Here is a 21,101-nt window from a genome sequence, read left to right on the forward strand (position 1 = left end):
GGGTGGGACTCCCACCTGGGGATCCCGGCACCCTGGGCATTCGATACCCAGGAGCTGGTCACAACCCTTCTTCGGCCTGTCCGGTCTGTCTGGTCTGTCCGGTCTGTGAGCTCTGGCTCAGAAGCCTGAGGACCCAGATTCACCTTCCCCCTCAGGGCCTCCAAGGCTAGGAATGGCGCTTCCGCAGAGCTTGGACTAGGAGGCCTCTGGCGGATGGCCTGTACTGTGGAGCTGGGGGAGGGGGAGGGCTGGCCCCTTGTTGTCAGAAATCGGAAGAAAAGAAGGTTTTCGTTTTGGGGGTGTAAGGGGAGGGAAAGCTTTTCATGGAGGATGCTGTGCCTGAGTGGGGCTTTGAAGGGAAGGGAGAGCTTCCAGGACGAAGCTCGGGGGAAGAAGACTTTATTGGAGGGTGGGAGAGTGAGGCCCTCCATCAACCTGCCACCTCCTCACAGGGCTCTGCTTTGCCTCAAAGACCCTCCAAGCTACCCGCAGGGTCAGGAGCCATCACCTGCTCCCCAAGCCCCTGGCGTGCCTGCTGCTCCCTGGGCCCCCAGGACGGAGGGGAGGAGGGGCAGCTATTGTTGTCTTCTGTCTCTCCTCGAAGGCACCACCTTGGCCTCACCAGGCTGGACTGCAGCCTCCTGACAGTGGGGAACCCTGCCCTGCACCCACCTCATTCTGGGCCTGGCCTGGGAGAACACGGAGGGCAGGAGGAGCAGCAGCCTGAGCCACTTCCCAGGCCCCAACCCCCAAAGAGCCAGGGCCTAGACTGCAGTTGCTTTGGGTGGTGGTTTTTCAGTGTCTGAAGGGAGCCATTTGTTTTGGCCTCCTCCCTGGACATTGCCTCCTTTTTTTATGGGCCTGGGGTGCGTGGGGTGATGGGTAGCAGGTAGGGCTACTTTTCCCTAGTTCTGGATCTGCGTTTGGTGGCCTGTAAAAAATTACAGGATGGAGAGCTTTGAGGAGAGGGGAAGAAGGCCTCTATATGGTTCTTACCTGGTGGTCAGGATGGTGGCTGTGCTGTCAGTATGGCTTATGTGTGGGTACGATTGAGAGGCAGCTAGGTGTTCCCTGCTTGGAGCCCTGAGTTCAAAACTGCCTCAGACCCTAGCTGTGTGACCTTGGGCAAGTCACTCAACTTCTGTTTGCTTTCATCCCTAGAGAAAGAAATGGCCAAGCACTCCATATCTGTGCCGAGAAAACCCCACAAATGGCACCCATTCTGGCTCACAGAGTTGGACATGACCAGAATGGCCAAAGGACCAGTAGGTATGATTAGGTGCGGCCCATTCTTTTGTCTGGTCTCATTCAGACACTGCCCTCAGTGCCTCCCTAGTATTGTTGGAGTCAGGATGCTCTGGTGGCTATAGAGAAACATGGACCCTCTACCTTTAGGAGCTGCTCTGCAGTCTAGTCAAAGGGCAAGACTTGCCCAGGAAATGGCCCAGCCTGGAGCTAGGAGGACTTGCTTTCAGATTTGGCCAGTCTCCTCATCCCCTAGCCTTAGACCTTCTGCCTTAGAGTTGTTCCTAAAAGGAAGGGGTTTGATAATTTACTTTTTGAAAAGTCTTTGGTCTGTTTCAGGTGGGGCAGCACAGGCCTTAGAGAGCTGTAGGGTGCCACTGAGGGAGAGGGAGCTTCTACTTCCTTGGGGCCTTCAGCTTTTCTATTCACTTTCCTCATCACCACCAAGAGTGGATCAAAATCTGGTTCCACTTTGGATGCTTCCAAGGGACCTCATGACCTGGGACTTCAAGCCTTTGCCTCTGTTTTCTCTTCTGCTAAATAGCAGACTTGGGCTTGAATGGAGCCTCTTTCAGCACTAAATCAGTGCTCCTAGGAGCCTGCAGAAGCCCATAAAGCCTCCTATTATTGCTCCACTTTACAGAGGGGAAGCAGAGGTCCTGACCTGTCTAGTTTCTTATTCATGGTCTCCGAGCTCGTTAGCAACAGGCTTTCAGTCAGCAGCCCTTTCTGCCACTTTTGGGGGGGCTTCTGTTGCACAGCCAGCAGGGCACAGAAGGTTTTGAAATGTGTTCCTGGCAGGGTGGGACAGGCTCTGTTTGAGTGACAGGAATACCTTTACCTCTGCTCCTGGGCCGGCTCTTGGGGTTATGGCATTTTTGAATTGCCAGGGATCTTGGAAACCATGGGGAATCATAGACCCAGATCCATCCTCTGTTCTGAATCCCATTAGCAGGCCAGCAAAGCCTGTAGACCCCTTCTGGGAATGTTTTTAAATGAATAAAATAAAATACACAGGATTTGTAAGATTAAAATTAATATCCAATAACTCCAAGTATTATGTTTTATAAAGTTTATTAAATAATTACTTGAAGTAGAAAGAAATAAAAGGACAAAGTACAAAACTTAAGTATGACCACATGTGAAAAATTCTGCTGCCTGGCAGGCACCCAACCTTCCCCAGCTGCATTCTCGGGAAAAGAGAGTGAGAGGCAGGGCTACACAAAACTTATATCCTCCCTACGTTAGCACCACATAACATGAGAAGGAACATGGGAAGCTGGGAAAAGGGAGTCCCTGGAAAGACAATTATAATTACACAATTGCAAAAGAAACCTATTATCCTGAAATGCAGTCACCAAAAGATTATTGTAATGGGACTCCAGGTGAAGATACACCAGAGAAACACCATACTTTTCAGAAAGTCACAAAATAGTACACCTCTCTTTTGTGTGTGTTTTAATGCCACTTAATTGGAAAAAATTCAGAAGCCAAGAAAGGGAAAGGCATTCAATAAAAGCAGGCCAGAATGTCGTCAGATCATGCCCAAAGTGATGGAATTCTTAGGCCTGTAGGCATAGGAGGAGCTCCCTTTGGTGTTCTGGTCTAGAAATATGTGTTTAATATGTGCCTTTCCATTCCTGCAGTGCCTTTCCTTCCTTTTTTTTTTTAAGTGCCTTCCCTTCTGCTCTGCCTCTGCACTTGGTCTTCCTCTCATTCCCTGAGGGCCACATCTGTTTCCACCCCCACCTCCCCACCCCCCCGCAATTCAAGCTTTACCTCTTGTGTGGATGAAGCTTTTGTTGGGGATTTTCCCTGGTCCCAGGGTTGACTTTATCTCTGAAAGGTGGAGAAAGAGTCCTTAGAGGTCCCAGCCTCAGAGGCAGGAAGGGTTGGGCCTTGGACAGAAGATTGCTGCGTGACCCTGGGCCAGTCCCTTCCCATCTGTCCTCCAGACAGCTCTGAGGGGTTTCGGGCCTGGAGATTGGCTCTAACTGACCCCACATAGTAGCAGCTGTCCTTAGAGGCGAGGCGACTACTAGCTGTGGCCCCCCCAGTGTAATGCAATAACATTGGTGGGATGGCTTGCTCTTTTGCAAGGCCTCATGCGAGGCACTGAGGATACCCAGAGGTGCTGGGAGGGAGCTGGCATGGCGTGGAACCCCATAAACATGTACTGGGTCATTTGGAGAACAGAGAGAGGATGTACAGGGAGTCTTGGGAGTCTTCCTAGCTGAGGTGTGTGAGCGGCCGTGAAGGAGGGATGTCTTGAGGCAAGCCTCGGTCAGGGAGTGCAAGCAGCAAGCAGGATTTGAACTCAAGTCTTCCTAACTCCAGGCCCAGTGCTTTCCCCATTGTGCCTCCTAGGAGTTGAGTTAAGAACCTGTTTCAAGTTCCCAGTTCTGTGGGAACATGAAGGACCTGGAGGGGACCCTGGAAAGGGAGTGAAGACCATCGGGGTGGTGAAGGCCTTTCATTACCCTCCTAAGGAGTTTGTGTTGGATCCTAGAGGCCAGAGAGAGCCTCTGAAGTTTCTTGAACAGGGAATTAACAGTCTAGGGCTTTATGAAGATTTACTTTGGTGCTGTGTCCTGATGGATTTGGCATTTAGATAATGCTTGTATAGGCCAGGCATTGTGCATCACACATGCTTTCTCCTTGAATCCTCCCAACAACCCTATGAGAGGTGCTATTGCAATCCCAAATTTACAGCTGACCCAAAGGTTACAGGATGGCTGGTTCGTGTCTGAGGCAGGATTTGAACTCAAGTCTTTCTAACTCCAGGCCCAGTGCTTTCCCCATTGTGCCTCCTAGGAGTTGAGTTAAGAACCTGTTTCAAGAGGAGAACTGGGGCAGTGGCCATGTGAGCAGAGAAAAGGGACAAGGATGTTGTGAAGGAAAAATATAAAATTTTGAATGATATTAGGGGAGATGGAAGAATCTCCTCATTTTTTCTATTTTTATCCCTGGGGCTTAGCAAGTGCATTTTCATTCCTTTATTCCTTCACAATGGCTTTGCTGTGACAGAGTGGACTATATGCCGTCCCTGGTGAGCCATGGCAAAGAAGGAATCTTTCCTGTCTGAATTTATGTTTTCTATCTTGAATCTCGGACCTGAACCTCTCATCGAAGGGCCTTGGATGACTGGTCCAAGGGGGTGTGTTTTAGATCCCGAGGAATCCATCCCCAATCTAACATGGTGTGATTGAATGTCTGCTGGCTGTCCCCTAGAGTGGTCCGGCCTGCCCACGAGGCCAGGTTCTCCAGCCTTCTGTGGCTCTGTATCCAGAGCTTAAGGCCTCCTGGGTGGGGCTTCTTGGAAAAGAGGCCATCTGTGCAAGATGATTCATTTTTTTTAAAGAGGGGGAGAAGGAAAGAAATTACAACCGCCCCAGGTTTCAGTCTCAGACTGTGCCAGGATCAGCAAGGCCCCAAATAGAAAGTGCCAAGTTAATGAAAAAATAAGTAAATTCCCTTGCTTGGGTTGAAGGCCTCTGGCTGAGCAGGCTCCCTTTGCTCTTGGGAAACAAATGGTGTGCCTAGCATTTCCTGTCAGTCCTGCCCTCCTGCCCTCCTGCCCAAGGCAGTCTAAAAGTCCCACAAGGCACAGGACAAGGCCTTAGGCTCAGGAGTCACTGGAGTCTGAAGGAAACTCTTCCCTATATCTTTTTTTTTTTTTTTTAAACCCTTACCTTCCGTCTTGGAGTCAATACTGTATATTGGCTCCAAGGCAGAAGAGTGGTAAGGGTAGGCAATGGGGGTCAAGTGACTTGCCCAGGGTCACACAGCTGGGAAGTGTCTGAGGCCAGATTTGAACCTAGGACCTCCCATCTCTAGGCCTGGCTCTCAATCCACTGAGCCTACCCAGCTGCCCCCTTCCCTATATCTTTTGAGATGAGCAGGGCAGACCCAAAGAGTAAGGTCTCTGGGCCTCATCTGGGGGAAAAAAAAAAAAGAGGCTAGAAATTCTCTTAAGGTTTCTTCTAGTTTGTTTTTATTTAGAATTCTGTCAGTGATTCTTTACTTTGAGTTAAACCTCTTGGATGACAATCTCTAAGTACAAACTCTCTGTAGGGGGTATAAGGTAGGCTTGGGTTGGGGGATAATGTATTCAGTCTATTAACTTCTCATTAGAATTTAGTTTATTAGATTATTTCTCCCTAGAGTGGGTGACTAGGCAGAAAGAAGAGACACTTCTTTCTGAAGTGTCTTTCTAGAGTGGGTGGCAAGGTGGGAGGCAACATTGGGAAAGTCAAAGCCAAAGAAACCATCTTCAGCTTTTTGTTCCATTTGGTCTCAGCTCCAGCATTGTAAGCAATGCTGAGGTCTTGGGGCCTGGACCTGGGCCCATTTCACCAGAAGACTATCCTTAGTTTGTCAGAAATCCCATAGGGAACGAGTAGATAGTAAAGGTCTTCTGTGTGCCATAAATAGATTGGCTTTTAAAAACACAAACCAGAACAAACCCCAGGAGGGCCATGCTCTTCCTGGGTTTGGGGCAGGGCCCCCTCTAGCCATCTGTGGTTTGTTCCTACCAACTCCTACCCTGGAGAATCAGGTTTCTGAGACAGCTCTGTGTCCCGGCCCAGAGGGCGAGGCTACATTTCTGTGGCTTTCTCCAGGAGGACTGGGAGGGAAGAAGACCAACAGCATGGAGGAGCCAAAATCCCCCTCTTCCTTCCTCCTCCCTCTGGATATGGATAGAGAGGAGCAGTGCCCACCTTCTGGATGATTTCTGTCTCTTCCCTTCACCCTACTTGAAATAGATTTTTTTTATCAACTATTTTTAAAATTCTGGTAATAACTCATTTGGCAGAGGAAGTTCATTGACATTTATTGACTCAAATAGTTGGATTTTTCTATTAGGTTTTAGTTTTCATAGACTTTGAATTAGAAGGGATTTCAGAGGCTTGGTCCAACCTGAGTATTGAAAACGGTATCTCTTCTACTATGTCTTTAACAAGTAATCATTCAGCTTTCACATGAAGACCTAGTGAATTCACTTTTTTTAATTAAATTTTTTAAATTAGCAAATTTTATTTTTTCCCCTCTCCTCTTCCCCATCTTCATTTAAAATTTAAACAAAATAAAATTCCCACAGTGGCCATGTCCAAAAGAATATATATCACATTGTATAAATTGTTCTTCTAGTTTTGCTCACCCATTCTTTATCGGTTCATGCAAGTCTTCCAGATTTTACCTGAAACTATCTCTTACATCATTTTTTTATGACTTTAATATTCTATCTCATTCATACACCTTAATCTGTTCAGCCATTTCTCCAGTTAACGAATAACTCCCTTATAAGGTTCTCAGTTCTTTTCCACTAGAAAGAGCTATTATATTTTTGTATATATGGATCCCTTTCCTCTTTCTTTAATCTCTTTGGAGTGTAGGCCTATTAGTTGTGTCACTGAGTCAAAGGGTATGCACAGTTTAGTTACTTTTTGGTATTAGTTCCAAATTGCTTTTTGGGCTTTTAAAAACTTATAGTGAAACTCTTACCTTCTATCTTAAAATTGATAACTGAGTATTGGTTCTAAGGCAGAAATGGTATGGACTAGGCAATTAGGGTTAAGGGACTTGCCCAGGCTTACACAGTGAAGAAGTGTTGAGACTAGATTTAAACCTAGGACCTCTCATCTCTAGGTCAGGTGCTCTATCCATTAAGCCACCTAGCAGCCCCTAGATACAGTTTTTAATAATTATTTACTGACTTTTTGTGATTCATGTTCTCTCCCTTCTTCACTTCTTCCCTCCCTGTTATAGGTAACATAATGTCATACATGTGCTATCATGCAATCCAGATTTTCCATGTTTATCATGTTGTGAAAGAAGATGCATATTGCTTATAAAGAGAAAAAACATGAAGGAAATAAAGTGAATTTGCTTCAATCTTCAATCAGACTCCATTAGTTCCTTCTTTGGTGATGGTTAACCTTTTTTTGTAATGAGTTCTTTGGCACTTTCTTGGATCCTTGCATTGCTGATAATAATTATTAAGTCATTTACAGTTGATCATCATATGTTAGTGCTGTTACTATGTACAGGGTTCTCCTGGTTCTGCTCACTTCACTTTGTATCAGTTCATATCAATCTTCCCAGGTTTTTTGGTGATCATCCTATTTGTCATTTCTTTTGGCACAATAGTATTTCATTACAATCATATCCCACAACTTGTTCGGCAGTTCCCCCTTTCAGTTTCCAGATCTTTGCCACCACAAAAAGAGCTGCTCTAAATATCTTCGTACAAGTAGGTCCTTTCCACCCTATCTTTGATCCCTTTGAGATACAGATCTAGTAGTTGTATAGCTGAATCAATGGATATGCAGTGTTTTGTGGCCTTTTGGACCTAGGTCCTAATTGCTCTCCAGAATGGTTGTATCAGTTCATAGTTCCACCAGCAATTTTTTGATGTCCCAATTTTTCCATCTTCCCTCCAACATGTATCATTTTCCTATTTTTTGTCATATTAGCCAGTCTGGTAGGTGCGAGGTAGTAGGGATCTCAAAGTTGTTTTAATGTGCATTTCTCTAATTAATAGTAACTTGGAGCATTTTCCCATATGACTAAAGATAGTTTTAATTTCTTCATTTGAGAACTGTCTATTCTTATCCTTTGACCATTATCATTTAAGGAATGTCTTGTTTTCTTTTCTTTTTTTTAAACCTTTATCTTCTGTCTTAGAATCAGTACTGTGTATCTATTCCAGGGCAAAAGAGCAGTGAGGGCTAGGCAATGGGGGTTAAGTGACTTGCCCAGGGACACACAGCTAGGAAGTGTCTGAGACCATATTTGAAGGACCTTCCATCTCTAGATATGGCTCTCTATTCATTGAGCCACCTTTGGCTGCCCCATGACTTGTATTCCTATAAATTTGACTCAATTCTCTATATACTTTAGAAATGAGGCCCTTGTCAGAGACACTTGTTATATCTTAACCCCAGCCCCCCCAGTTTTTTGTTTCCCTCCTTTATCTTGGTTGTATTGGCTTTGTTTGTAAAGAAGCTTTTTTTTTTAGGTATTTAAATTTTTTTTTAATTTGAAAAATTGTATTTAATTAACTTAGAATATTTTTCCATGGTTACATGATTCATGTTCTTTCCCTCCCCTCCTCCCACCCCGCTCCCATAGCTAATGAGCAGTTCCACTGGATTTTATATGTGTCATTGATCAAGACCCATTTCCATATTATTAATATTTGCATTATGGTCATCGCTTAGAGTCTACATCCCCAATCATATCCCCATCAACCCATGTGACTAAGCAGTTGTTTTTCTTCTGTGTTTCTATTCCCACAGTTCTTTCTTTGGATGTGGATAGTGTTCTTTCTCATAAGTCCCTCAGAATTGTCCTGGATCATTGCATTGTGTGCAGAAACTTTATAATGTAGTTAAAGTTATCTATTCCAAATTGCTTTCTTGAATGGTTGTACCAATTCACACCTCCATTACCAGTGGAATGAGGGTCTTTCTGGGCAATCTGGGCAATTCACTTTTGGATAACTAATTGTTAGGAAGTTTTTCCTTACATTGAATCAAAGTCTGTTTCTCCAACATCTACCCTTTAACCTTTTTTTGGGTTGAAGCAGAGTTAGTACGGCCCTCTTATTCAGTGGCCCTTTAAATAAATAAATAAAATTTGAAGATGGCTGTCATGGATTCTCCCCTTCTTAAATTGTTCCTTCTTCAGGCTACAGACATTCTGCACCTGATCCTCCTGTTACTTATTCCTACATCTTGTATCTGGACATTTCAAGCTTACTGGGGCCATTACTATCCATGTGGCCTTGAGCAAAATCATTTAGCTTCTCTGAGCCTCCGTTTCTTCATTTGTTGAGAGGTGGGTTTGAGCTAGATATCTTCTAAGATCCTTTGAGTTCTGACAGTTGTTCTTGTTCCTACGTGATATATTTTCATTTGAAAAAAAGAAAGGCTTAAGTATGGTTTGCTATAAATCTTTAATAAACTGGCTTTCCACAAAAAAAAAAAAATAGTGCAGACAACACACTTTTAGATCTAATCTGCATTTATTTTATTTCTTTATATTTTATTTTTTAAACCCTTACCTTCCATTTTAGAATCCATACTAAGTATTGGTTCTAAGGCAGAAGAGTTGTAAGGGCTAGGCCATGGGGGTTAAGTAATTTGTCCTGGAGTCACACAGCTGGGAAATATCTAGGGTCAGATTTGAACCCAGGATCTCCCATCTCTATAATCTGTATTTACTAATATTTTATATGTTACTAAAAATCTAGATAATAAGCAAAATACTAAATCAGATCTTGGTTTTCTGATTTTCAAAGCTCACACTGAACATTTAACAATTCCCTTGAGCAGAAGTTACAAGCTGGCTCCAGCACACTGTGTTGGTGTGTGTGTTTAAACTCACTCAAGCCCTCGCTCAGTACCACATATATCTATCATCATCTTACATCTTTGATTTAAACTTTCTTTCCAGCTCAGACTTTTGGAAATCTTAGAGGTGACACGTAAACTTGCAGCCCTGACTGACCCCTTCCCAGAGAAGGGAAGGTCTGGCCCCTAGACATTTCTTCCTGGGGTGTCGACATCTCTGGCTGGATCTCCTGGGATTTGCAGCCACTGCTCATTGTCTTATCACCTTAGCTGTCTTCCAGGCCCTTCTCTGGGATCCCATGCGAGGTCCTCTGCTTGTCTTGGAAAGCCTTCCAGCTGTTCCTCACCCAAGATGTTCCCATCTCTCATCTCTGAGCGTTATCCCGGCCTCCTCTCTGCCTCCATATTCCTCTGCTTTTCTTCCAGTCTCAGCTGACATCTCCCCTTCTGCAGGAAGCCTTTCCTGATTTCCTCTGAATTCTAGGACCTTCCCTTGGTTGTTCATTTCCCATTTCTCTTTTCCTTACCTTATCCGTCTAGTTGTTTGCATGTTGTGAGCTCCTTGAGGACAAGGACTGTCTTTTGTTTTTCTTTATATCCCCCATACTTAGCCCAGTGCCTGGGACAGACCCACTGACTGATTCCTCCCTGCTGATCTGATGCTGCCAGCGCCCAAGTTGTACATGTCCCTGGGAGCCTGGGGTGAGCCATCCCAGGGCTTCATCTGGCTGCCCCAGTCACCGTGCTCCTCCTCTTCTTACAGGCCTGTCCCTGGAACGCTTGCCCGTCTCCGTGGCCTGCCAAGCCCGACTCAATGAGAGGGAAGAAGAAGCTCTCCTTTGTTTTGAGAGGGCGTCCTGGATTGCTCAGGTGTTTTTGCAAGAGCTGGAAAAGGTGAGATGGCAATGAGACGCCACCCTCCCCTCTGTCTCTCCTTGGCTCCCCCAGACCATGCCTCGCTAGCAGACGAGGCCCCAGGACCTCTGTCACAGACTCTAGGCAGGAGATGGACAGCCCTGGAGGAGCCTACATACATGTGGGAATATGGGAGCAGGAGGGGAACTTAAATCTAAAGCCACTGAGGAAGCCTGCGACGTACAACTACCAGCTGGCCAACAAACCTCTGTAGAGTGTCCGCTGTGTGCGGCCTGTCCTGGAGGAGATGAACACAAAGCTTAGCTAGCTTTCTCTGGCACTTTAAGGTTCACCGAGGGCCCAGTAGGCCCCAGGCTACATTTACAGATACAGAAGCAGGGCCTCAGAGATTGCCAGGTGCCTCAGGGTTGCACAGAATATTATGAAGGGCCGAAATCAGGCTTGGACTCTGTGCCTTTGTACACTGCGCTGTCCCATCTGTGCTGGCTCCCAGCGGTGAAGCTGGTGAGACTGCTGACTGCCCTCTCTGCTCCTGCCTTGTTGGGTTTTGTACCGACTCCCAGCCAGAGGCCTGTCTGCTTGCCCAGACCCTGGAGGGAAAGGGGAAATTCTTGGCTAAGAATGACATTTGAGGCCCTCTTCCCTGATGGAGCTGGGAAGGCGATTGGAAGGGGTCAGCTGTGTTGTATGGACATTTGCTAGCTTCCCATGTGTGGAAATGCATATTAGGTGTAGGAAATGCTTAAAAGAGAGAAGATGGAGAGAAAAGAGCCAGATGGATAGAGAGGGTTGTGTGAGGGAGAGACAAGAGACAGAAGATAGATTGAGACGGAATGCAAGGAAGGAGGATTCTCCCTCTGGCCTACAAGCCCAGGAAGCCCACCCTTAGAAAGTGGTTAAAAGCCATTATCTTGAATGCTCTGGCTAGATTATAGGGCCCCAGTCTACCCTCATGTGGACGCAGGCAGCCTTCCCTTCAGGGCCCTGGGACAAACTCTGCTGTGCTCCCCGCTGCCCCACACCATAGGGAGAGAGCCCTGGGCAGTCTAGAGCAAGGAGTCTCTTTAAAAAATAGTTTAGTGACTATATTTCAGTCTAATTGGCTTCCTTTATAATCCTATGTATTTGGTTTTATGCAGTTGAAAATATTATTCTGGAAAGGGTTCCCTAGGCCAGCAGTGTCAGCCCACAGCACTCTTGAGGGCCACCCCCTCTTCCATCAGATTAAAATGTAATTGGGAGATCTCTAATAAAGTAAATAGAAACACAGTAGAACGTGGAGAATGTGAACAAGTGGTTTTCCAAGTCAATATGGGCTGAGAGTTAATGGCTTTTCAGTTTAATTTTGTCATCCCTGCTATAGGCTTCTCCAGATGCCAAAGGATCTGTGATAAGAAAAGGTCAAGAATCTTACCCTCCTTCTAGGAGGAAATTGGTCTCTCAGAGAAGGCTACTTGTCCAAGGTGCCTTCCATTCTGGGACCTGAGGTCTCCTGATTGCCTTTTTGCCTCTTTTAGTTGGGTGCTTGGTGTTTGGGGAAACCAGGCTCACCCAAGGGAGAGCCCAGGGAAGCATAATACCAGGTGATTATGCTAGGCACCATGGAAACCCATCATACAGTGCCTAGTGGTATTGTTCTCTGGTGATGGAAGGGTAGAAGAGGGAAGAAGGAGGGAAAGAGAAGGCAGGGAGGACCTCATGGAGGAGGCAGTCCAGGAGCTTCAGGCTTTCAAAGCTAGGACTAGGCTAGCAGGAGTGAAGGAGAAGGGTTTTTAAAATCAAAGTGAAGCAGAATTTCTTTGGGTTTGAGAATTTCACACGGGCTCCTTACAGTAATTGGTGAAGAGTGAGGACAATGGCCATTCCCATGCTCGTGCCCTCTGGAGCAATGGGCAGTCACCTAGTCCTTTGATGAGAACTTTATATTTGACTGTAACTTTTCCCCTTCCTCCCCTCTTCTTTTAGTCCTCAAATTATCTCCATTCAAGGGGCCCAAAAGGCTACAACCCAACAGCAACCCTGCAGGATTTTGAGCTGACGTACTTCCTGGAAGCAGCCCTCCAGAGTGCCTATGTGGCCAACTTAAAGAAGGGGTAGGTAGTCAGCTGCCCCTTCAGCTCTGGGGAGTCTGCTTGGTGGAGGTGTTTCTGGGTGGAAATGGTTCTAACTTTTTCAGGCATGATGCTCCCTATTAAACAGAATCTATCTCTTCCTTTTTTTCCTTTCTTTCCCCTCTCTTCCTCTCCATTGTCTCTCTGTCTTTCTCCTCTCCCCTCCCCAAATTGTGTTGTGTAGTAGGGAAATAAGTGCCAAGGAGTAAAGAAAGGAAATAAGCCCTTATTGAGTGCCAGGCGCTGTGCTAGACTTACAAATGTGATTTCATTTGGTCCTTATGACAACAGTGTGGTGCAGGTACTATTGTTAGCCCTGTTTTGCAGATGAAGAAACTGAGGTAGAAAATAATTAAGTGATTTTGCCCAGAGTCACACAGCTAATAAGTGTCAAGGCCAGATTTGGACTTTTGAGTCTTTCTGACTCTAGGCCCATCGCTGTATCCCCTCTAAGTAACATTCATTCAAAGAAGGACATAATTCCTACTCTTACCTTCTAAAGGAAAGAGCACAATATACAGCATAAATAGAAAGAGAATAAATACAAATAATTACAAAATAGTTAGAAACAAGGTAGTTTGTTAGGGGATGGTACTTTCTGTGTTGGAAGATCAGGAAAGGCATTGTGTTCAGGAAAGGTTCTCAAACTGTTGTCTCTCTTGGAGGACCATGGATAGATTTCATGGATGGGGGTCGGGTGTCCATGAATTTGTTAAAAAAATTTTTTTAATGCCTTTTGATATAATTGTTTTTGGTAAGCCTATATAATTTTATTTTGTGCATTTAAAAACACCAGTCAGAAAAAGATTCCATAGCCTTCAACAACCTGTGAAAGGGGGTGGAGGTCCATGACACAAAAAAGTTAGCGCTTAAATTAAGGGGATTCTCTGAGGTGGAAGAGGTGAGAAGGGAGCGGATTCTGTTCTAGAAATAGATGATGGCTGTCGCAAAGGCATGAAGCCCAGAGATGGAGAGCTATGTGTCAAGAACTGAGAGAAGACAAGTTTCACTGGAAAAATAGGTTGGTGCCAGGTTTTAAAAGCTAAATAGAGGACTTCATATTGGATCCTAGAGTAGATTGAGTGTAGGGGGTGCACCTGCACGTAAGGAAAATCCCTTTATAGTAGAATGTGCAGGATGAACTGCATAGGGTCAGACATAAGATGGGAAGGCCAGTTAGGCAATTTGTATAGTAGTCCAGGCAAGAAGCCATGAGGCCCTGAACCAAGATGGCAGTTATGTCATTGAAGAGGAGAGGAGTCAAAGAGTTTTGGGAGTGGAAATGGCAAGATTTGATACATGATTGGATTTATATGTTGAGGAAGTGTGAGGAATTAAAGGAAATAGTATGGTGATGAATCTAAGAGACTAGAAGAATGCTGAAGAAATAGGCAGATATGGAATTGGGGGGTGAGGTTTCAGGGGAGAAGTAATGAATTTTGGTTTGAACATATTGAATTGGAGATCTCTGAGACACCTAATTCAAAATGTCTGATAGGCAGTTAGTAATGTGGGACTTGAAACTCAGAGGGAAGAGATTTGGGCTGGAATGGAATGGAGCTAGAATATGGATAGATGGATAATGGAAATATGCAGAGTGCATTCCTGGGGCTGAGAGTAAATGAACCACTTCAGCTGAAGCAGAGATTTTTAGCAGTGGGCAACTAACTTTTCAGGTCAAAGTCCTGGCAACCCTACTCCCTCCTTTGAACCTCTCTGGAAAATGGCCATTAGGACCTGTGCTGCCAAGAGTAACACAGCAGGCTGGAGGTTAGATGCAGAACCAGAAGGAACAGGTAGAGGTACAAAGAGGACAATTTAGGCATAACATCAGGGAAAAAACTTCCCAAGAATTAGAGCTGTCTGAAAGGGGAACAGAATGCTTTGAGAAGAACTAGGTTCTCTCCTTGGAGGTCTTCAAACTGACACTAATTGACCTTTCAGGGTGATTCCTTTCAGGAATGGGTTGGTCTACATGGCCAGTGAGGTCCCTTTCCAGCTCTTCAGTGACCAAACTAAGAGAGATAAGTTGCATTTTGCTTTGCCCTGAGAGCAGAATTAGGGGCAGTGGGTAAACAATGCAGAGAGGCAGATTTCTTCAAGTTCATTATAAAGAAGGTCAGAGCTGAACAAAGATGACATTTAGATTGCCTTTGGAAGAAGAGCATTCCCTGTCACTAGAGGGTCTTTAAGCTGGGACAGGTGGTGAGGGAACAGACCAGAGCTCCTGTTTTAGGTAAAGGTTACCCTAGATACTTAGGAGATTTTTTTGAATGTGAAGATTTCATATTTTCCACCATGAATGCAAACATTACTAATGAAGGCTATGCTGCTTTAAACAAAGGATCTGGTGAGGGTCACAAAGGCAGAGGGTTCAATTTGTAACTCTATGACTTAATAGCTATATGGCCTTTGTGCACATCTTTCCACCTTTGAGGCTGTTTCCTTCATAAAGTGTGGACTGTTTTTCTTAGACAATTGCCATTTGGATCAAATAAGAAAAGTAATTTGTAAAGCTCTATGCAAATATAGGGTTTAAAAAATAATAATTAAAATAGCAAACATATATTGCTGAAGTGGCTCTTAGGGGCCTCTTAGGTCAAGAATTTTAATCATGGATCTATGGATTGATTTCAGGGCATTGGGAAGGGGGCCAAATTTATTTCTTTATTTCAGTATATAATTGGTTTCCTTTGTACTCTTTTGTATTTAATGTCTTTAAAAACATTATTTGGAACAGCTAGGAAGCTCAGTAGCACCAGACCTGGATATAGGAGGATCTGGATTCAAATCTGATCTCAGACATTTCCTAGCTGTGTGACTCTGGTCAAGTCACTTAACCCCAGTTACCTAGCCCTTGCCCTTCTGTCTTTGAATTGTTACTAAGAATGAAAGAGTTAAAAAGAATTCTTTGAAGACCTCCATAGGGTTTTACTAAATTGTCAAAGGGTTACATGATACAAATAGGTTCAGAATCTCTGATCTGGTCCAACCTTCCCATTTTAAAGATGAAAAAATTGGGGCTCAGGGTAGTGGACCAGCTAGCTTGCCTTAGAGTCAAACATATGGTAGTAAGTAGCGGTGTCCTAAGAGCCTTCTGACTCTACGTCAAGTCTGCATTGCCCAACATCCCATCTTACTGTTCTTAAGCTGTTAGCCCTCTTCAGGGCAGGAGGGGACCTACTTTTGTAGGTCTCTTTTTTTGTTTGTTAGTTTGAGAGCTATTGACCTCCTTTTTTGTCTCTCTCATTACCCTCTCTCACAAGATTTTTCATACTTGGAGGTCAGGTGATTGCTCTGCTTTTCTAGATGCAGTAAACATGTGATGGGGCTTATCTCATGGAAAGCAGCAGCTCTGATGCAAGGACTGGACTGGAGGGTTATAGTCACTTTTCTCATACTCAGTATTTGAATAATAAAAAATGCAGCAAAGCTCCCACTCTTAGCCTCCCAAACAAATCAGAGCTTTTAGCTGTAAAGGCCTACCTGTCAACAACACAAGCACCTGCCCTTAGAGAGGTGGGCAAGTATTGTTATCTCCATTTTTGACAGATGAGTAAACTCTGAAGCCAAGAGAAGTCTCAGTGATTTAAAGGGAGAGCTGGGGCTGTCCTTTGGGATAATGAGGCTCTGGAGAACTTGGGTTTGAATCCTGTGATCCTTTTAGTTTAGTAAGGCTGTGATGCTGTGCAAGTCAGTTAGGATGGATAGGCTGTTGGGCAAGTCATTTGTCTTCTCTGGGCATCCATTCTCTTTGCTGTAAAACGAGGAATTTAGACTAGAAGACCTCTGAGGACTCTTCTAGCTCAAGATCTATGGTCAAATGAGAGAAAAGTACATCCCAGGCATGAGGAATAGTTTAGTGTAAACCACACAGATGAGAGATAGAGTTTCAAGTTCAAGGAATAGTTGGTAGTGTAGGTTTGGCCTTTGTAAAGGTCCTTCTGATGCTCTGATCCATCAGTAAACACTCATTAAGCACCGAGGAAGGGCCAGGCACTTCTAAGCCCTGAGGATAGAAAGAAAGGCAATCCATAGTCTCACGCAAAAAAACTAGGTACAAACAAAATATAGAAGAATAAACTAGAAATAATCTATAGATAGAAGGCACTAGGATTAAGGGAGGATCAAGAAATGTGTCCTCTAGAAGGTGGGATTTTAATTGGGACTTGAAGGAAGCCAGGAGGCAGAGATGAGTGAGAAGGGAGAACATTCCAGGCATTGGGGGTTGGGAAAATACCCACAGTGGTGAGAGGAATGTCTTATGTAAGGACCAGCAAGGAGGCCAGTGCCCCTGTATCCAAGAGCATATGCGGGCAGAAGCCTGGAAAGAGGCAGGGCATGTGTAGGAGGGGAAGGGGATGGTTGTAGGCCTGACAGAGGACTTTATATTTGATCTTAGAGATGATAGCGAGCCACTGGCCTCGACAGATAGCAGAGGGCCTGATCAGTTTAGAAAGGTACCTTAGCAGCAGTTTGGAGAGTCACTTGTGGTACCCAGACCAATAGTAGGCCCTGGCCATGATGGAGAGAAGGGCGTGCAGGCAAAAGATGTCACAAAGGATGACTAGCCTGGAGAGAGATATTGGCACCCTCAATAGTGAGGAGGAGGCTCGGGGGCAGTGGGGGGAGGCAAGGTACAAGGCGATGTTGGCCAGAGGTCAGAGCTGGGTAGGACCAGCTCAGAGGTGATCCTTGGCGTCAAGGAGCCGGGAGATCACGGGGGGAGAGAATAGATGACCTGTGCTTTGAGGGCATGACCCCAGTGAGGACTCAGGGAAGGAGACAGATGATGTCCCCCAACCTGGGACCTTTGCAAAGAGCAGTTTTGGCTGAATGATGAGGTCAGGAAGAGTCAGAGAATTAGATGAAAGTCAGCGGTCTGTGAGCACCAGCATGGAGGATGACTTGTCCTTCTGGAGGAAAGGAAGATTGGACTGGCCCCCTTCTAGGGTCCCTTCCAGCTCCAAGGGTGGCTTCTGTAAACACTAGGCTGAGGATTTCGCTTTCAAGAGCAGTTCAGCTGCTTTCTTCTCTTCCAGCCCCCTGCAGGGGTCCTCAAGACACTGTCGAGGCCAGCCTAAAACTGTGGGAAGAGAGAGGGTGATGGTCTCTCTGTCTGCTTGAGCTTGTCCAGGCTCCAAGGATTTCACTTCTTTGGAAACCTGCAGTTTTCTCATGTAGAGAATGAGGATGAGCTCTCATACCTTCTTCTCAGAGGGGTGGTGAGGATCAAAAGGAAAATATGGCCAGACCTGGAGAGGAGAGGTCCTGGGTTCAAGTCTTGCCTTGGATTCTTCCAAGCTGGGTGACAGGGGACCTGTCACTTAGTCCCCATTGCCTAGCCCTGACTGCTCTTCTGGCTTAGAATTATTGATCCTAAGATGGGAGGTAAGGTTTTTTTTTTTTTTTAAAGAGAGAGAAACACCTGTTTTGAGTGTTGTTCATTGTGTAGATAGAAGGTTTGATCATCAGTAATAACAGCAAATGTTGGGCACTTGGAAGACTTTTCAAGAACTTGCCCTTCTGTTTTCTGTAAGTCGTACACATCTCTTATGAGATAAGGAGATGATATGGAGATTCATCAGTTAAGTGATTTACCTAGGATCATTACCCAGTGTCAGTCAGGACTTGCACACAAGTCTTCTGAATCTATCCAGTACCTATGTTGCTTTCCATTGTACCTTGATGCCTTTCTGGGTCACTGCCAAGCAGTACCAGCCTGCCCCACATGGGTCTGTGCAAGGTTCTCAATGCTTTTTATGTCGTGGACCTCTTGGGCAATCTGAAGCCTGTGGCCCCCTTCTCAGAAGAATGTGTGTTTAAGTGTCTAAGTCCAGAGGATTGTTTTAAAATTACATTGAAATGCAGTTGTCAAAATACCTTTTTTTTTTAAATTTCATCCACCTCAAGTTAAGAACTTGTGGCCCAAGGGATGCCTGGGCTGATTTGCTGTCCTCTTGGGGAGGAGAACTACTTTCCCCAGGGTTAGTGTCTGCATTCCCTTAGTGCCAGGAGGCAGAATGTTCATCTGCAGTGCTCTGAACCCTCTATTGTCGGGCGACCTGGGTGAGAGGTGAACCCCACGGGCATTCAGTAGCAGAGAGCCTCCTTTTCTCTGTTGTTCTGTTCCTTTTAGTGGGAGGCCTTAGGCCTCTGAGCCAGGAAAATTTCTAGTTTTTCTAGAATAAAGAAGCATGGAAATAAATCATCCCTTATCATCCGAGCTGCCTGAGTGACTTCTCCTCCTGAAACCTTTGTTCAGAGACCGTGAGCCAATGTTCCCAGGAGCGCAAGGTGATTACTCAGCCCCCTTGAGAAACTGGTCCGTTCACTTCCCGTGACCAGGTCCCCACTATGGCAGAGACCTGGCCTGGGAGCTCCCTGGGATCAGTGAGGCTTCCAAAAACGAAACAAGCCTCCAAACTCCTCTGCTCTGGAGTGGAATCCTCTGGCTCTGAATTAATTTTCAGGTTCATGGGGCTCTGCATCAGCTTCCTGTTCTCTGGGCTGGGGGTGGGTCCTTGGGGGAAGCACCTAGTCTGTCTGGGGAGGATCAGATATGCGATCACCAGCTCCTGAGCCCGGGCTCATTGAGTCCGATGGTTTTATGGCATCAAAGAGAATCAATACTTGGAGTGTCCAGGAAGGAGGAGAGAAGTGTCGGGGCAGGGAAATAATGAGAACCAAAACAGGTTTCCCATGTGGACTTGGGCCATTTCGCCAGCAGTGTGACTGAAGGCCAGGCCTTCCTCTCTGTCCCTCTATAGCCCTCTGGCTTCCCTGGGTAAGAGGAAGCCTTTAGGGACCTATTCCTTTAGGCATTGTTATCTGGGGGCAGAGATCATCTGTCCTGGGGCCTTCCCAGTGGTCCTCCCAGATGAGGATTTCTTATAATTGGGGGGCCCCCAAGGGTCTTCACCTTTCTTTATGTTGAGGACTCCTTTTGCAGCAGGCTGGTGTAAAGCCTGGGGACCCCTGCTCAGAATGACAGTTTAAAATAATGAAAAGCAAGGCCAAAGTTCAGTTCAGAGTGAGTGAAAAACAGAAGGTTTTTCATTCCTAGCCAGATTCCTGGGCCCCAGGTTCAGAACTTCTCCAGCCTGGCCCTTTCACTTCAGAGATGTCCTGGTCATGCCTCCTCATTTTCCACCTCCCCAGTTAGGGCAACCCCATGACACCCCAACTTCCCTTTACAACTAACCCCTTGTTGCCCTGCCCTCCAGAAATTGAACTCCAAGTCTGCAACCCCCAAGGGGCCGCCCTTTGTGTTATGGGCCAGTTTCAAGGCTAACAGAATCCATCATGGTCTCCCTGGGGCCTCTCAGGGGGCCCTCAGCCTGGGGTCTATAGGAAGCTGCCCCCTACTGGGACAGTGCCAGCAGCTGAGCTCAGTTATCCTGGGTCTCACCCAGCTTGGCAGTCCTTCCCTGTGCCTGCCACTGGGGGGCAGCCGTGCTGCTTGAGCCCCTGCTCCAGCTGGTGGTGAATGAGGGGTGGGAGCATCTTTCAGAAATAAATGCTTGGAAACTGTGGGAGGCCTGAGCTTGGGGGATGGCTGGCAGAGAGGATGGTGTTCTCTTCTGCGGGGAGGAGAAGAGAGCTTGGCCGTCTGTTGCATTGAACTGAAAAGTTGGGGTGGGGGGCTGACAGTGGGTGGCTGCTGGCTTGGCCTCCCCAGGGGTTTACAGCATCCTCCTTCGGGGAACCCCTCCACCCTCCACCCCCAGCCTCCCTGAGAACATGGCCAGACAGGCTCTCTTCCCTGGGAGAGTGGGTGGCAACCCATACTGGCTTTCCTTTTCCTTTTCCTCTCTTCTCCCCCTCCTCTGGCATCTCCAAATGTAGAGGCCCTTCTCCCTCCAAGCTCTGCAGAGCTCTCTAAAATGTTGGGCCCTCATGGGAACAGCAGCTGCCCTTTCTTTCATATAGGGTTTAAAGTTTGCAAAGCCCTTTACATAACATTGGCTTATTTAAACCTCCCCAGCCATCCTGTGACATTATTTCCATTTTACAGCTGAGGACCGAGGCTCAGAGAACATAAGGGACTTATTTGCCAATGACAATGGCAGGGAGAGAGACAGAGACAGAGGCAGACAGAGACAGGGAATCAGAGACAGGAGAGAGAGAGAGAGAGAGAGAGAGAGAGAGAGAGAGAGAGAGAGAGAAGGAAGGAAGGAAGGAAGGAAGGAAGGAAGGAAGGAGGGAGTTTTGTAAAACTAACATGTTTCCTTTCAAAGGCAATTTCCCTGTGTTTGACCTCTCTTTCTGGCGATGCCAATGTTGGTTTCTTGTGTTTCCAGCTCTACCAACTAGAAACTAAGTGTGGGAAACACCGTGCCCCACAGATGTTAGGGGGAAGGGAAGGTGCTTGGAGGGCTGGGGGTGGGTGGGGTTGGGGGAGGAAGCTGTAGGAAAGAGAAGAGCTCTTGCTAGAGACCTAGGGGGAATTTCTGCATGATGATGAAGCTCTTCAGAAGGCTCAGTCTCTGCCACCTAGCCCCTGATGGGG

The 21,101-nt window shown here is 46.0% G+C and overlaps 1 protein-coding gene across 1 annotated transcript in view; it reads left to right on the forward strand.

The window, feature by feature from the left end:
- TTC7A (tetratricopeptide repeat domain 7A) overlaps positions 1–21,101 on the forward strand; it is a 175,128-nt gene that overhangs the window by 27,364 nt on the left and 126,663 nt on the right. The window contains exons 4-5 of the mRNA XM_044663296.1: positions 10,366–10,496; positions 12,444–12,571. Of these exons, the coding sequence (XP_044519231.1) occupies positions 10,366–10,496; positions 12,444–12,571 (259 nt within the window). The remainder of the gene's footprint in view (positions 1–10,365; positions 10,497–12,443; positions 12,572–21,101) is intronic.

The sequence above is a fragment of the Gracilinanus agilis genome, chromosome 2 (genome assembly GCF_016433145.1).
Source record: "Gracilinanus agilis isolate LMUSP501 chromosome 2, AgileGrace, whole genome shotgun sequence".
In the NCBI taxonomy this organism is placed as follows: Eukaryota; Metazoa; Chordata; class Mammalia; order Didelphimorphia; family Didelphidae; genus Gracilinanus; species Gracilinanus agilis.